Here is a 17,742-nt window from a genome sequence, read left to right on the forward strand (position 1 = left end):
TTGTATTGTTTAACGTCCGATCGACAGCTTTGATCATTTAAGGATACAGTAGGCTAGGATTCAGTTTGTATTGTTTAACAATCTATAAACAGTTTGATATCGGTTACTGTTCACTAACGACTCCTAGAGGGACTAACTCGCTGTATGGTACATTTTTACATTCATCAAATACGAGTACCAAGAGGACTAAATAGCGGTATGTTAAAGTTTAATATTAATCACTGACGAGTCCTAGAGGGACTAAACAGCTGTATGATAAAGTTTTATATTAATCACTGACGAGTCCTAGAGGGACTAAACAGGTGTATGATAAAGTTTTATATTCAGAGGATTAAACCGCTGTATGATAATCACTGACCAGTCCTAGGAGGACTAAACCGCTGTATGATAATCACTGACGAGTCCTAGAGGGACTAAACACCTATATGACACAGGTTTATTTTAATCATTTACATAATCACTTAGTGAAGGTGAAACACTTTTTTCGACTGGGTTTTGGTTTTCTGGCGTTTTCAGTAGATTTGTCACACCCACGAGCGCACAGCGACAATATGAAATATTACCGTGAAAAACAATCTGGAAGCTGCTCCAGCAGTATAAAAGGCGACTCCGGGCGAGTTACTTCACTGACCACAAGAAAGTATAGAAGTGTGACAGAAAACGAACAACTGGTTACTGAAAACGAACAACTGGTTACACAAAGGTAAGACAAAAACAGAATTGGAAACATTCCAACGCTGATTATATACAGGTAGGTCTTTGGACAGAATTAGAATTATTTTCAGCACTGATTGTTTACAGGTAATACTCTCGACAGAATTAGAAACATTTTTCAACGCTGATTATATACAGGTAAGACTCGACAGAATTAGAATCATTTTCAGCATTGATGTTTTACAGGTAAGACTCGACAGAATAAAAAACCGTTTCAACACCGATTACATACAGGTAAGACTCGACAGAATTAGATATCTTTTCAACACCGATTACATACAGGTAAGACTCGACAGAATTAGATATCTTTTCAACACTGATTACATACAGGTAAGATTCGCGAAAGAACTAGATATCATTTTAACACTGATTATATAAGGAGGACTCGCGACAGAATCATTGCAATATTCCAAACTGTACAGAAGATGATTTTTCCTTTATGATATACCAATTTCCACTACCGATATACCCTTTGTAAAGAGTTTGAAGATTTTAAAAAGTTTGTTTTAATGAATCCACAGAAATAAGTTAAAACTTGGATAACAATAGTTTTATTTCCTCTGTTCGGCGTTGCAGTCAACCTTAGCTACTGTTGTATTGTAACTTGTATTCTATGTATAGACGAAAGAAAGCTTCCTTGGTACTAGTTTGATGGTCAATATCCGTGATTCTCATGAACATTGGAGGATTTTTTTGTGTGTATGAGCACAATGTGGTGTGTACTAAGCCATTTTGGTTGGGTATCTTGTATTTAATTCTTATACAGATATATGAGAAAATTTCTTTTTCAAATAAATGTGTGTAATGAATGTTTGGTACGTAAATAAAACAAGTGAGCTTTAACTATAATGGTACAGGTATACTCTATCATAATATGAATTGTGCAAGTAAATAACTATATTATTGTAGTAAAATGTTTTGTGGGGTTAAAACCTTCAGTGTGTAAAAACTTACCCGATCTGATATGAGTTTCGATCTCTAGGCGCGAAGTACACACGTTCATATATTGCTATTTTATAGAAAGTTCTTGTACTGATCAATGTTTGTCATTCCTGTACTGGTCAATGTTTGTCTTTCCCTGTCCTGGTCAATGTTTGTCTTTCCCTGTACTGGTCAATGTTTGTCTTTCCCTGTACTGGTCAGTGTTTGTCTTTCCCTGTACTGGTCAATGTTTGTCTTTCCCTGTACTGATCAATGTTTGTCTTTCCTGTACTGGTCAATGTTTGTCTCTTCCTGTCCTGGTCAATGTTTGTCTTTCCCTGTACTGGTCAATGTTTGTCTTTCCCTGTACTGGTCAGTGTTTGTCTTTTTTTCTATACTGATCAATGTTTGTCTTTCCTTGTCCTGATCAATGTTTGTCTTTTTCTATACTGATTAATGTTCGTCTTTCCCTGTCCTGATCAATGTTTGTCTGTCTCTATACTGATCAATGCTTGTCTTTCCCTGTACTGGTCAATGTTTGTCTTTCCCTGTACTGGTCAGTGTTTGTCTTTTTTTTCTATACTGATCAATGTTTGTCTTTCCTTGTCCTGATCAATGTTTGTCTTTTTCTATACTGATTAATGTTCGTCTTTCCCTGTCCTGATCAATGTTTGTCTTTCCATGTACTGGTCAATGCTTGTCTTTCCTGTACTGGGCAATGTTTGTCTTTCCCTGTACTGGTCAATGTTTGTCTTTCCATGTACTGGTCAATGTTTGTCTTTCCCTGTCCTGCTCAATGTTTCTTTCCCTGTACTGGCCAATGCTTGACTTTCCTGTACTGGTCAATGTTTGTCTTTCCTGTACTGGTCAATGTTTGTCTTTCCCTGTCCTGATCAATGTTTGTGTATGCCTGTCCTGATCAATGTTTGTCTTTTCCTGCAGATGTTCAAGGGTCCGGTACTTGTTGCTGCAAAAATCACCATTCTCGTGATACGATGTATTTGCGGGGATGTGACTTTTGGAGAGAAACATCTCCAATTAGGAAGTTTACCAAAAGATCTCTCGATTGATACTGACCAATTATCGCCAGTAACAACTGAAGCTGGCGCCACAGTCCATGGGAAGATTCCTGAAGGATATTACTTAACAAGCATGGGGCACACGGGACATTCGGCATATGGTGACATTATTGAGGACAAAACATCGTCCCAACTAGCCAGGACGCGACTACACCATCAATATCCCAACAGGGCCTACACTAACACTGGCGAAACAGATTTAGAGTCAGACTCTCAGGTAGACTTTGATCCAGATTATGTTGCCGATATTTCCAAATATCTTACGAATGAAATATTGCAGATCGTCACCAATGGGAATAAATTTAGCTCGACAATGATAGCAAAAATACTGGAAACCTTGATGTTGGATAATCAGCCCAATGGAAAATCAGAATTGTCGAAAACATTAAACATGCCCGAAAACACATCAGCTACTATCAGTAATGGCAGTACTGTGACGTCAAATTCTGTTTCTAGCCCCTTCTTCAGGCCAGTCAAGACGATGGCTGATGTCATGGCTCTGGAGAAACCTAAGGCTTCCACGGTAGTTCACGAGCAGAAGAAAGCCTTCTTTTGTCCACTGATGTATCGCACGGCCTTCTCCGTCAGCAGGTGTTGGATGTTCTCAAAGCTCATCAAAACGAGACAAGTACGCATGCGCCAACACGCTATAGCTAGAGCAAAGGCTGCGAGGAAAAAACTTGCCCGTGCAGCACGGTAATATTAACTTGAGTAAAGAACATATCAGACATGTTATTCCCTCCTTAGCATATATCCGTATAGATAATATATAGAAAAATGCTACCAGATCTTAAACGTTGGAACATAATAAGATTCATGATATGGTAGTAAATAGAACATAATTAGTAAGGATGTAACTTTCATATGAGGTACGTAATCAAGGGTGAAACTTGAATGCGATGTACATAAAAAGGGTGTACCTTTCTTATGAGGTACGAAAAAAGGGTATTACTTTCATATTGTGTACGTAATTAAGGGTGTAACTTACATATTGTGTACGTAATTAAGGATGTAACTTAATATTGTGTACGTAATTAAGGGTGTAACATTCATATAAGGTACAGTACGTAAAAAGGGTGTTACTTTCATATTGTGTACGTAATAAATGATGAAACTTTCACATGAGACACATAATTAAGGTTATAACTTACATATGAGGTACGTAATTAAGGGTGTAACTTACATATGAGGTACGTAATTAAGGGTGTAACTTACATATGAGACATAATTAAGGGTGTAACTTCCATATGAGGTACGTAATTAAGGGTGTAACTTACATGAGGTAGGTAATTAAGGGTGTAACTTACATATGAGACATAATTAAGCGTGTAACTTCCATATGAGGTACGTAATTAAGGGTGTAACTTACATGAGGTAGGTAATTAAGGGTGTAACTTACATATGAGACACATAATTAAGGGTGTAACTTCCATATGAGGTAGGTAATTAAGGGTGTAACTTACATGAGGTAGGTAATTAAGGGGTGTAACTTCCATATGAGGTAGGTAATTAAGGGTGTAACTTAAATATGAGGTAGGTAATTAAGGGTGTAACTTACATATGCGGTAGGTAATTAAGGGTGTTACTTCCATACGCGGTATGTAATTAAGGATGCAACCTCCATATGCGGTACGTAATTAAATATAAATGCAACATATACAATCAAATTTGCATCACATAACACATTACTCGTATACAGAAGTAATTTTACTTAGAAAAAATAAAAATGCATTTTGTTACTTTCATTGACAAGCAACAGATCCAGATATGTGAATGAAAAAGCGAAAATGGACATAGATAAGGTATATAGAAATTGAATATTTATGGAAATAAATTTGACTTCCCATCATTCACTTTTCTGATCTTCAGTTTTCATTTTGAATTGGACAGCTTTTCCATGGCATGAATGATGGTCTGTATAATGTTTATGTGAAATGGAGATAAATTCAATATCTTGGTTTTCAGATATTGTAATAGCCAATGTAATTATAATTCAACTATTTAATTCATGACTAAAGCAGTTGGTTAAGTTGAAATCACCACCTTGTTGGAAGAATGTTGATGCCAATATCAAAAGTAAGTCAAATCTGTGTTAAACAGACCCACACACTACTCCAAAGCTTAGGTCAGTCATGATTCTTGGCTAGTCTCTTTCTTGGATGGGACCTAGTTTGTGAATGAAAATAACCTCGATTCATTGTATTACAAATGCTCCACAGCAGACAAGCCAAGACATGGATTACACATGCTCTAAAGCAAGTCGAGCCGGGACGTGTATTACACGTGGTCCAAAGCAGGTCGAGCCGAGACATATGTATTAGACATGCTCTGCAGCAGAACGAGCCAAGACATATGGATTACACGTGCTCCAAAGCAGGTCGAGCCAAGACATGTATTGCACGTGTTCCAAATCAGGTCGAGCCAAGATATATGTTTTGCACACGCTCCGCGAGAGAACAAGCCAAGATGTACGTATTTCACACGCCCTCAGCATAATAAGCCAAGATCTATGTAATACACGTGCTCCACATAATAGCGTTCCAAGACGTATGTTTTGCACACGCTCCACAGCACAACTAGTCAAGCTGTAAGTGTTACTCGCACTCCACAGCAAAACGAGCTACAATATTAAGATGTGTGTATTACACGTGCTCCTCTGCAGAACGAGCGAGGACATATGTATAGCATGCGCCCCACGGCTGAACATGCTAAGATGATTGTATCACACGTGCTCCACAGCAGAACGATCGCCCAAACTGAACAACAAAAGACTTTATTCCGATATTTTCTATGGTACAAACTTCATCTATTTTACATCAATCAAGAAACACTTTATATCAGCTATTAATCACTATCATTGGCCAAAATGTAAAAACTCGCGAGAGGTCTTGTTGTAGAACCACCGCGGATAAAACTCACGTTGTCTGGCATGTGACATCCTCGATATTCCATCAGTTACGAGAGCTTACGTAAACCCTGGAGTATCGTGGACAGGTGACAACATCATATGAAACGTGGACAGTAATATCCAGTTAAGTATTGTACAGGATAAACACCAATACTACCATTATATTGTATACCATATCATAAATATATAACCGTACTATACCGCTGTTTAGTCCTTCGACTCGTCAGTGAAGAATATCAAACTCTATCATACAGCTGTTTAGTCATGCCATAGCTGTTTATAGGACGATTAACAAGGAAACCAAATCCTTATCATGTTCTCACATGACTCTAGCTGTCCTAGTCTACGGTGTCTTAAATAAGAATAGCTGTTGACCTGACGTTAAACAATACAAACGAAATCCTAGTCTATCCCGTGAAATGACCATAGCTGTTGATGGGACGTTAAACAAACAGGATACCATCATATGATATAAACTTTATCTATTTTACATTAATTGACAAATACATTATATCGACTTATATTAATTACTATTATAAGCCAAAATGGAAGCGCGCGAGGGGTTTTACTTTTGAACTACTGCGAAGAAAACCCACGTAGCCTGGCATGCGACATCATCGAGCGGATGTGATCGTTAACACATGAGGAATCTAGGATGGTCAGGTGAAAACATCATATGAAAGTTGGATGATTTAGTTATTTTCCAGTAAGTAACAAATTCAATAATGTTCATCACAGTATTGTGCAGGAGACACACCTAATCATGAATATAAAACTATCATACAGCTGTTTAATCCTCCTAGAACTCGTCAGGGAGGAATGTAAAAAAGAGTACCATACATCTGTTTAATCCTCCTCTCATGTCCTTAACTAACCATAGCTGTTTATAGGACGTTAAACAATACAAACCAAATCCTAGTCTATCGTGTCGCTGAATGACGAAATATGTTTATAGGGCGGTTAACAATACCAACCAAATCCTAGTCCACCGTATCCTGAAATCACTATAGCTGTTGATAGCACGTTTGACTATACCAACCAAATCCTAGTTTATCGTGTCCTTAAATAACTATTGCTGTTGATAGGACGTTAAACAATACCAACCAAATCCTAGTCTGTCGTGTCCTTAAATGACTATAGCTGTTTATAGGACGTGAGACCATACCAACCAAATCCTAGATATCGTGTCCTTAATAACCAAAGCTGTTGATAGGGCATTAAACGAAACCAACCAAATCCTAGTCTATCGTGTCCTTAAATGACTATGGCTGTTGATAGCACATTTGACTATACTTCAATGACTATGGCTGTTGATAGGACGTTAGACTATACCAACCAAATCCTAGTCTATCGTGGCCTTAAATGACTATAGATGTTTATAGGACGCGAGACCTTACCAATCAGATGACCTAAAAAAGAAATCCTAGACTGTAGTGCTTTGACATAAATTGTCCTGGTGTATTGGAATCCGTACCACCAATGACAGAGTTTATTTATCACGATTCACTGTCAATATTTCAAAACACAGCAAGTACAAGTAACAACTCTCAGTCGAAATGCAGAATAATTTATGGCATTTCATTGTCTCGTCACCGATTAACAACTTTGTTCAAGTCATTGCATTACAAACTGAATAAGATATCACACAAACCTGTTTCCTCCACCTCGACTTTTTTCTTCTTGTTCCTGTGATTCAACGAACAATTTAAATAGATTATATGACTATACGTAAAACTTGGGACAAACAAGATTCAAGGAACGATTCATGCAAGAGGCTAAAACAAAGATGACAATCACCTGTCGACCATTTTTCGTTTTTCTGATCAGAGCGATTTGAACAGTATACCATCAGATGATATCAACTATATCTAGTTTAGATACTGATGAGTCGGAAGATTCAAAGTCAATAAAGAACGTGATTTTGAACATCAGTTGAGAAATACGTTACATCATCTTATATAAATCTCTATCACTTAAAACTTTACCATACTGTCTATTGTATACATGACGTTAAAAAACAGAAACCAAACCATAGCTTACCGTGTTATTAAATTACCAAAACTGTTGGAAAAGCGTTGAACAATACAAACCAATTTGGAGCGTACCATATTTTGACATTAATTGTCCTGTTGTATTGTGCTCCGTGTCGCCAGTGACTGAGTTTATGAATTGCGATTCCCCGTCAATATTTCAAAACACAATATGATTCTCTCCTAAGAACAAGTTAACTACTCTCAGTCCATTTGAGGATTATTTTACCTCTACTTATTTATTCACCATCGCTGTAAGTAGGCTGTTCATGTCATTGCATTACAAAGTGAACAACCCATCTAAAAAATCTCGACTTTTGAGTTGTTCAAGTAAGGCAAAGTTCAATTACACACATGTACATAGATTGTGTGACTTTACGAGCAACTTGGGATAAAGATATTTCGAGATCAATCTATGCATGAGGTAGAAACGAGGATGGCAATCAGCTGTCGTCCATGGTTTTTTTTTTCGATCGGAGCATTTGAACAGTATACCATCAGATGATACAAACTTTATCTATTTATTATCAATTAAAACACGTTATATCACCTATTAATCACTGTCGTTGGCCAAAATGTAAAAGCACGCTATGGGTCTTGCTGTAGAACCACCGCGGATAAAACTCACGTTGTCTGGCATGTGACATCCTCGATATTCCATCAGTGACGAGAGCTTATGTAAACCCTGGAGTATCGTGGACAGGTGACACCACATATGAAACGTGGACAATACTATCCAGTTAAGTATTGCACAGGAGAAACACCAATACTACCATTAGATTGTATACCAAATCACGAATATATAACCGTACTATACCGTTGTTTAGTCCTACGACTCGTCAGTGAGAATATCAAACTCTATCATACAGCTGTTTAGTCATGCCATAGCTGTTTATAGGACGTTTAACAAGAAACACCAAATTCTAGCCTATCGTTTGAAATGACCATAGCTGCTTAAAAGGACGTTACACAATACAAATGAAAGCCTACCCTACCGTATATCGACATTAATTGTCCTGTTATATTGTGCTCCTTACCGCCAGTTGTTAATCGCTATTTCCCGTAAAAAGTTCCAAACAGTTGAATAAAACAAACCAAACCCTAGCGAATCATGTCCTTAACTGACCACAGCTGTTGATAGGACGTTAAACAATACAAACTACATCCTAGCCTATTGTGTTCTAATATCGATTGTCTGTCCTAAACTGACCACAGCTGTTGATAGGACGTTAAACAATACAAACTACATCCTAGCCTACTGTGTTTTAATATCGATTGTCTGTCCTAAACTGACCACAGCTGTTGATAGGACGTTAAACAATACAAACTACATCCTAGCCTACTGTGTTTTAATATCGATTGTCTGTCCTAAACTGACCACAGCTGTTGATGGGACGTTAAACAATACAAACTACATCCTAGCCTACTGTGTTTTGATATTAATTGTCTTGTGTTATTCCGTTCCGCCAGTGAATGTGCTTATTAATCACGATTTACCGTCAATATTTCAAAACACAGTATGATTGTCTCCTAATGTTATCTCTACTTACTGACTTATCACCGCACTAACTACTTTATTAAAGTCATTGTATCACAAACTGAATAAGAAATCTCGTAAACATGTTTTCTCACCCTCGACACTTCTCTTGGTCCTATAAAGCACAGTACAATAACATATTATCATATGTACATGTATATTGTATGAGAAAGAAGATTCCAAGAGCGATTCCTGCAAAAGACGAAAACAAGGATGGCAACCAAATGTCGATCATTTTTCGTTTTTTGCGATCTGAGCGATTTGACAAGTATACCATCAGATCATATAAACTTTATCTTTTTTACAGCAATTGAGAAACACATTATATCTGCTAATATTGATTACTATTGTTAGCCAAATTGGAAGCGCGCGATGGGTCTTGCTGTGGAACCACCGCGGAGAAAACCCACGTTGCCTGGCAGCTGTGATCGTCGAGTGGACGTGATCGTTAACCCACGAGGAATCGAGGATGGTCAGGTTATAAAAACATCATATGAAAGTTGGATGATAAATATAGTTATTTTCCAGTAAATAACAATAATTTTCATCACAGTATTGTGTAGGAAATACACCTGATCATGAATATAAAACTATCAAACAGTTGTGTAATCCTCCAAGGACTCGTCAGTGATGAATATTAAATAAATGTACATACAGGCCTAGTCCTCCTGTCGTGATATCAAATGACCAAAGCTGTTAATTGTTAGGACGTTAAACAATACAGACAAAATCCTAGTCTATCGTGTCCTAATGACCAAAGCTGTTGTTAGGACGTTAAACAATACAGACAAAATCCTAGTCTATCGTGTCCTAATGACCAAAGCTGTTTATAGGACGTTAAACAATACAAACAAAATCCTAGTCTATCGTGTCCTAATGACCATAGCTGTTGTTAGGACGTTAAACAAAGACATAAAATCCTAATATCGTAACTATAGCTGTTTATAGGACATTACACAATACAAACAAAATCCTAGTCTATCGTGTCTCTAAATGACCATAGCTTTTTAAAGGACGTTAGACAACACAAACCAAATTCTAGTCTACCGTGTCCTTAACTAACCACTTTGTTCAAGTCATTGCATTACACACTGAATAAGATATCTAAAAAAAACATGTTTTCTCTGCCTCGACTTTTCTCTTATTCATGTTAAGAACAATCCACATAGATTGTGTGACTATACGTACAAATAGCGGCAATGGAGATTCAGACAGCGATGTATGCAAGAGTCGGAAACAAGCATGGCAATCACCTGTCGACCATTTTTCGTTTTTCTGATCTGAGCGATTTGAACAGTACTATCATATGATACAAACTTCATCTATCTTACATAAATTAAGAAACACTTTATATCAGCTATTAAGTACTATCGTTGGCCAAAATGTAAAAGCTCGCGAGAGGTCTCGCTGTAGAACCACCGCGGAGAAAACTCACGTTGTCTGGCATGTGACATCTTCGATATAACGGTGTTCTATCATTACCTATACTCATTTAAAGAAACGGTAAGGTAGGATTTGGTTTGTATTGTTTAACGTCCGATCGACAGCTTTGATCATTTAAGGATACAGTAGGCTAGGATTCAGTTTGTATTGTTTAACAATCTATAAACAGTTTGATATCGGTTACTGTTCACTAACGACTCCTAGGGGGACTAACTCGCTGTATGGTACATTTTTACATTCATCAAATACGAGTACCAAGAGGACTAAATAGCGGTATGTTAAAGTTTAATATTAATCACTGACGAGTCCTAGAGGGACTAAACAGCTGTATGATAAAGTTTTATATTAATCACTGACGAGTCCTAGAGGGACTAAACAGGTGTATGATAAAGTTTTATATTCAGAGGATTAAACCGCTGTATGATAATCACTGACGAGTCCTAGAGGGACTAAACACCTATATGACACAGGTTTATTTTAATCATTTACATAATCACTTAGTGAAGGTGAAACACTTTTTTCGACTGGGTTTTCGTTTTCTGGCGTTTTCAGTAGATTTGTCACACCCAACGAGCGCACAGCGACAATATGAAATATTACCGTGAAAAACAATCTGGAAGCTGCTCCAGCAGTATAAAAGGCGACTCCGGGCGAGTTACTTCACTGACCACAAGAAAGTATAGAAGTGTGACAGAAAACGAACAACTGGTTACACAAAGGTAAGACAAAAACAGAATTGGAAACATTCCAACGCTGATTATATACAGGTAGGACTTTGGACAGAATTAGAATTATTTTCAGCACTGATTGTTTACAGGTAATACTCTCGACAGAATTAGAAACATTTTTCAACGCTGATTATATACAGGTAAGACTCGACAGAATTAGAATCATTTTCAGCATTGATGTTTTACAGGTAAGACTCGACAGAATAAGAAACCGTTTCAACACCGATTACATACAGGTAAGACTCGACAGAATTATATATCTTTTCAACACCGATTACATACAGGTAAGACTCGACAGAATTAGATATCTTTTCAACACTGATTACATACAGGTAAGACTCGCGAAAGAACTAGATATCATTTTAACACTGATTATATAAGGAGGACTCGCGAAAGAATCATTGTAATATTCCAAACTGTACAGAAGATGATTTTTCCTTTATGATATACCAATTTCCACTACCGATATACCCTTTGTAAAGAGTTTGAAGATTTTAAAAAGTTTGTTTTAATGAATCCACAGAAATAAGTTAAAACTTGGATAACAATAGTTTTATTTCCTCTGTTCGGCGTTGCAGTCAACCTTAGCTACTGTTGTATTGTAACTTGTATTCTATGTATAGACGAAAGAAAGCTTCCTTGGTACTAGTTTGATGGTCAATATCCGTGATTCTCATGAACATTGGAGGTTTTTTTTGTGTGTATGAGCACAATGTGGTGTGTACTAAGCCATTTTGGTTGGGTATCTTGTATTTAATTCTTATACAGATATATGAGAAAATTTCTTTTTCAAATAAATGTGTGTAATGACTGTTTGGTAAGTAAATAAAACAAGTGAGCTTTAACTATAATGGTACAGGTATACTCTATCATGATATGAATTGTGCAAGTAAATAACTATATTATTGCAGTAAAATGTTTTGTGGGGTTAAAACCTTCAGTGTGTAAAAACTTACCCGATCTGATATGAGTTTCGATCTCTACGGCGCGAAGTACACACGTTCATATATTGCTATTTTATAGAAAGTTCTTGTACTGATCAATGTTTGTCATTCCTGTACTGGTCAATGTTTGTCTTTCCCTGTCCTGGTCAATGTTTGTCTTTCCCTGTACTGGTCAATGTTTGTCTTTCCCTGTACTGGTCAGTGTTTGTCTTTCCCTGTACTGGTCAATGTTTGTCTATCCCTGTACTGATCAATGTTTGTCTTTCCTGTACTGGTCAATGTTTGTCTCTCCCTGTCCTGGTCAGTGATTGTCTTTCCCTGTACTGATCAATGTTTGTCTTTCCTTGTCCTGATCAATGTTTGTCTTTTTCTATACTGATTAATGTTCGTCTTTCCCTGTCCTGATCAATGATTGTCTTTCCATGTACTGGTCAATGCTTGTCTTTCCTGTACTGGGCAATGTTTGTCTTTCCCTGTACTGGTCAATGTTTGTCTTTCCATGTACTGGTCAATGCTTGTCTTTCCTGTACTGGGCAATGTTTGTCTTTCCCTGTCCTGCTCAATGTTTCTTTCCCGGTACTGGTCAATGCTTAACTTTCCTGTACTGGTCAATGCTTGTCTTTCCTGTACTGGTCAATGTTTGTCTTTCCCTGTCCTGATCAATGTTTGTGTATGCCTGTCCTGATCAATGTTTGTCTTTTCCTGCAGATGTTCAAGGGTCCGGTACTTGTTGCTGCAAAAATCACCATTCTCGTGATACGATGTATTTGCGGGGATGTGACTTTTGGAGAGAAACATCTCCAATTAGGAAGTTTACCAAAAGATCTCTCGATTGATACTGACCAATTATCGCCAGTAACAACTGAAGCTGGCGCCACAGTCCATGGGAAGATTCCTGAAGGATATTACTTAACAAGCATGGGGCACACGGGACATTCGGCATATGGTGACATTATTGAGAACAAAACATCGTCCCAACTAGCCAGGACGCGACTACACCATCAATATCCCAACAGGGCCTACACTAACACTGGCGAAACAGATTTAGAGTCAGACTCTCAGGTAGACTTTGATCCAGATTATGTTGCCGATATTTCCAAATATCTTACGAATGAAATATTGCTGATCGTCACCAATGGGAATAAATTTAGCTCGACAATGATAGCAAAAATACTGGAAACCTTGATGTTGGAGAATCAGCCCAATGGAAAATCAGAATTGTCGAAAACATTAAACATGCCCGAAAACACATCAGCTACTATCAGTTATGGCAGTACTGTGACGTCAAATTCTGTTTCTAGCCCCTTCTTCAGGCCAGTCAAGACGATGGCTGATGTCATGGCTCTGGGGAAACCTAAGGCTTCCACGGTAGTTCACGAGCAGAAGAAAGCCTTCTTTTGTCCACTGATGTATCGCACGGCCTTCTCCGTCAGCAGGTGTTGGATGTTCTCAAAGCTCATCAAAACGAGACAAGTACGCATGCGCCAACACGCTATAGCTAGAGCAAAGGCTGCGAGGAAAAAACTTGCCCGTGCAGCACGGAAATATTAACTTGAGTAAAGAACATATCAGACATGTAATTCCCTCCTTAGCATATATCCGTATAGATAATATATAGAAAAATGCTACCAGATCTTAAACGTTAGAACATAATAAGATTCATGATATGGTAGTAAATAGAACATAATTAGTAAGGATGTAACTTTCATATGAGGTACGTAATCAAGGGTGTAACGTGAATGCGATGTACATAAAAAGGGTGTAACTTTCTCATGATATACGAAAAAAGGGTATTACTTTCATATTGTGTACGTAATTAAGGGTGTAACTTAATATTGTGTACATAATTAAGGGTGTAACATTCATATAAGGTACAGTACGTAAAAAGGGTGTTACTTTCATATTGTGTACGTAATAAATGATGAAACTTTCACATGAGACACATAATTAAGGTTGTAACTTACATATGAGGTACGTAATTAAGGGTGTAACTTACATATGAGGTAGGCAATTAAGGGTGTAACTTACATATGAGACATAATTAAGGGTGTAACTTCCATATGAGGTAGGTAATTAAGGGTGTAACTTACATATGCGGTAGGTAATTAAGGGTGTTACTTCCATACGCGGTATGTAATTAAGGGTGTAACTTACATATGAGACATAATTAAGGGTGTAACTTCCATATGAGGTAGGTAATTAAGGGTGTAACTTACATATGCGGTAGGTAATTAAGGGTGTAACTTACATATGAGGTAGGCAATTAAGGGTGTAACTTACATATGAGTCATAATTAAGGGTGTAACTTACATATGAGACATAATTAAGGGTGTAACTTACATATGCGGTAGGTAATTAAGGGTGTTACTTCCATACGCGGTATGTAATTAAGGATGCAACCTCCATATGCGGTACGTAATTAAATATAAATGCAACATATACAATCAAATTTGCATCACATAACACATTACTCGTATACAGAAGTAATTTTACTTAGAAAAAATAAAAATGCATTTTGTTACTTTCATTGACAAGCAACAGATCCAGATATGTGAATGAAAAAGCGAAAAATGGACATAGATAAGGTATATAGAAATTGGATATTTATGGAAATAAATTGGACTTCCCATCATTCACTTTTCTGATCTTCAGTTTTCATTTTGAATTGGACAGCTTTTCCATGGCATGAATGATTGTCTGTATAATGTTTATGTTAAATGGAGATAAATTCAATATCTTGGTTTTCAGATATTGTAATAGCCAATGTAATTATAATTCAACTATTTAATTCATGACTAAAGCAGTTGGTTAAGTTGAAATCACCACCTTGTTGGAAGAATGTTGATGCCAATATCAAAAGTAATTCAAATCTGTGTTAAACAGACCGACACACTACTCCAAAGCTTAGGTCAGTCATGATTCTTGGCTAGTCTCTTTCTTGGATGGGACCTAGTTTGTGATTGAAAATAACCTTGATTCATTGTATTACAAATGCTCCACAGCAGACAAGCCAAGACATGGATTACACATGCTCTAAAGCAAGTCGAGCCGGGACGTGTATTACACGTGCTCCAAAGCAGGTCGAGCCGAGACATATGGATTACACTCGCTCCACAGCAGGTCGAGTCTAGACGTATGTATTAGACATGCTCTGCAGCAGAACGAGCCAAGACATATGGATTACACGTGCTCCAAAGCAGGTCGAGCCAAGACATGTATTGCACGTGCTCCAAATCAGGTCAAGCCAAGACATATGTTTTGCACACGCTCCGCGAGAGAACAAGCCAAGATGTACGTATTTCACACGCCCTCAGCATAATAAGCCAAGATCTATGTAATACACGTGCTCCACATAATAGCGTTCCAAGACGTATGTTTTGCACACGCTCCACAGCACAACTAGCCAAGCTGTAAGTGTTACTCACACTCCACAGCAAAACGAGCTACAATATGTAAGATGTGTGTATTACACGTGCTCCTCTGCAGAACGAGCGAGGACATATGTATAACATGCGCCCCACATCTGAACATGCTAAGATGATTGTATCACACGTGCACCACAGCAGAACGATCGCCCAAACTGAACAACAAAAGACTTTATTCCGATATTTTCTATGGTAATCACGAGACAATAGCTGTTGCCAAGCATTAAGTAATACAAACCAAATCCTTGCTTACCGTGTCCTTAAATGACCATAGCTATTTATAGGACATTAAACAATACAAACAAAATCCTAAACTATCATATTTTGACATTAATTGTCCCGTTGTATTGTGCCCCGTTCCGCCAGTGGCCGAGTTTATGAATTGCGATTTTCAGATTACAATATGATTGTCTCCTTAGTACAAGTAAAAAACCCCAGTCCATCTGCGGATTCTTTTTCCACTACTTATTTATTCATCATCGCTCTAAGTACATTGTTCATGTCATTGCATTACAAAGTGAACAACCCATCTCAAAAAAATGTTTTCTCTACCTCGACTTTTCTCTTGTTCAAGTAAGGCAAAGTTCAATAATATAGATTGTGTGACTTTACGTGAACTAGGGATAAGGTATTTAAAAACCGATCTATGCATGAGGCAGAAACAAGCATGGCAATCACCTGTCGACCATTTTTCGTTTTTCTGATCTGAGCGATTTGAACAGTACTATCAGATGATACAAACTTCATCTATTTTACATAAATCAAGAAACACTTTATATCAGCTATTAATCACTATCATTGGCCAAAATGTAAATGCTCGCGAGAGGTCTTGTTGTAGAACCACCGCGGATAAAACTCACGTTGTCTGACATGTGACATCCTCGATATTCCATCAGTTACGAGAGCTTATGTAAACCCTGGAGTATCGTGGACAGGTGACAACATCATATGAAACGTGGACAGTAATATCCAGTTAAGTATTGTACAGGATAAACACCAATACCACCATTAGATTGTATACCATATCATGAATATATAACCGTGCTATACCACTGTTTAGTCGTACGACTCGTCAGTGAAGAATATCAAACTCTTATCATACAGCTGTTTAGTCATGCCATAGCTGTTTATAGGACGCTTAACAAGGAAACCAAATCCTTATCTACCATGTTCTCACATGACCCTAGCTGTCCTAGTCTACTGTGTCTTAAACAAGAATAGCTGTTGACCTGACGTTAAACAATACAAACGAAATCCTAGTCTATCGCGTGAAATGACCATAGCTGTTGATGGGACGTTAAACAAGCAGGATACCATCATATGATTTAAACTTTATCTATTTTACATTAACTGACAAATACATTATATCGACTTATATTAATTACTATTATAAGCCAAAATGGAAGCGCGCGAGGGGTTTTACTTTTGAACTACCGCGGAGAAAACCCACGTAGCCTGGTATGCGACATCATCGAGCGGATGTGATCGTTAACACATGAGGAATCTAGGATGGTCAGGTGAAAACATCATATGAAAGTTGGATGATTTAGTTATTTTCCAGTAAGTAACAAATTCAATAATGTTCATCACAGTATTGTGCAGGAGACACACCTGATCATGAATATAAAACTATCATACAGCTGTTTAATCCTCCTAGAACTCGTCAGGTGTAAAAAGAGTACCATACATCTGTTTAATCCTCCTGCCGTGTCCTTATCTAACCATAGCTTTTGATAGGACGTTAAACAATACAAACCAAATCCTAGTCTATCGTGTCGCTGAATGACGAAATATGTTTATAGGGCGTTAACAATACCAACCAAATCCTAGTCCACCGTATCCTGAAATCACTATAGCTGTTGATAGCACGTTTGACTCTACCAACCAAATCCTAGTTTATCGTGTCCTTAAATAACTATTGCTGTTGATAGGACGTTAAACAATACCAACCAAATCCTAGTCTGTCGTGTCCTTAAATGACTATGGCTGTTTATAGGACGTGAGACCATACCA

The 17,742-nt window shown here is 37.5% G+C and overlaps 2 protein-coding genes across 4 annotated transcripts in view; both read left to right on the forward strand.

Moving 5' to 3' along the window:
* Positions 1 to 566: 566 nt before the first annotated feature.
* The window catches only part of LOC117318622, a 30,321-nt gene continuing 13,145 nt past the window's right edge, over positions 567 to 17,742 (forward strand). Inside the window, exons 1-3 of one of the 3 annotated variants that reach the window (XR_004530422.1) lie at positions 567 to 703; positions 2,578 to 3,966; positions 4,089 to 4,569. Coding sequence is in view for 1 of the 3 variants with exons in the window: in XM_033873585.1 (XP_033729476.1) it covers positions 2,578 to 3,414 (837 nt within the window). In the remaining 2 variants the exon portion in view is untranslated. Of the gene's footprint in view, positions 704 to 2,577; positions 4,570 to 17,742 lie in introns of those variants that run through there. The other 2 variants (XR_004530423.1, XM_033873585.1) reach the window with 2 other exon arrangements.
* On the forward strand, positions 9,562 to 14,807 carry LOC117318623. Its single transcript, XM_033873586.1, has 3 exons — positions 9,562 to 9,666; positions 11,450 to 11,596; positions 13,013 to 14,807. Exons 1-3 carry the CDS (start codon positions 9,562 to 9,564, stop codon positions 13,853 to 13,855), a joined length of 1,095 nt encoding a protein of 364 aa, XP_033729477.1. The 3' UTR covers positions 13,856 to 14,807.

This window comes from Pecten maximus, unplaced genomic scaffold (assembly GCF_902652985.1).
Source record: "Pecten maximus unplaced genomic scaffold, xPecMax1.1, whole genome shotgun sequence".
NCBI lineage: Eukaryota > Metazoa > Mollusca > Bivalvia > Pectinida > Pectinidae > Pecten > Pecten maximus.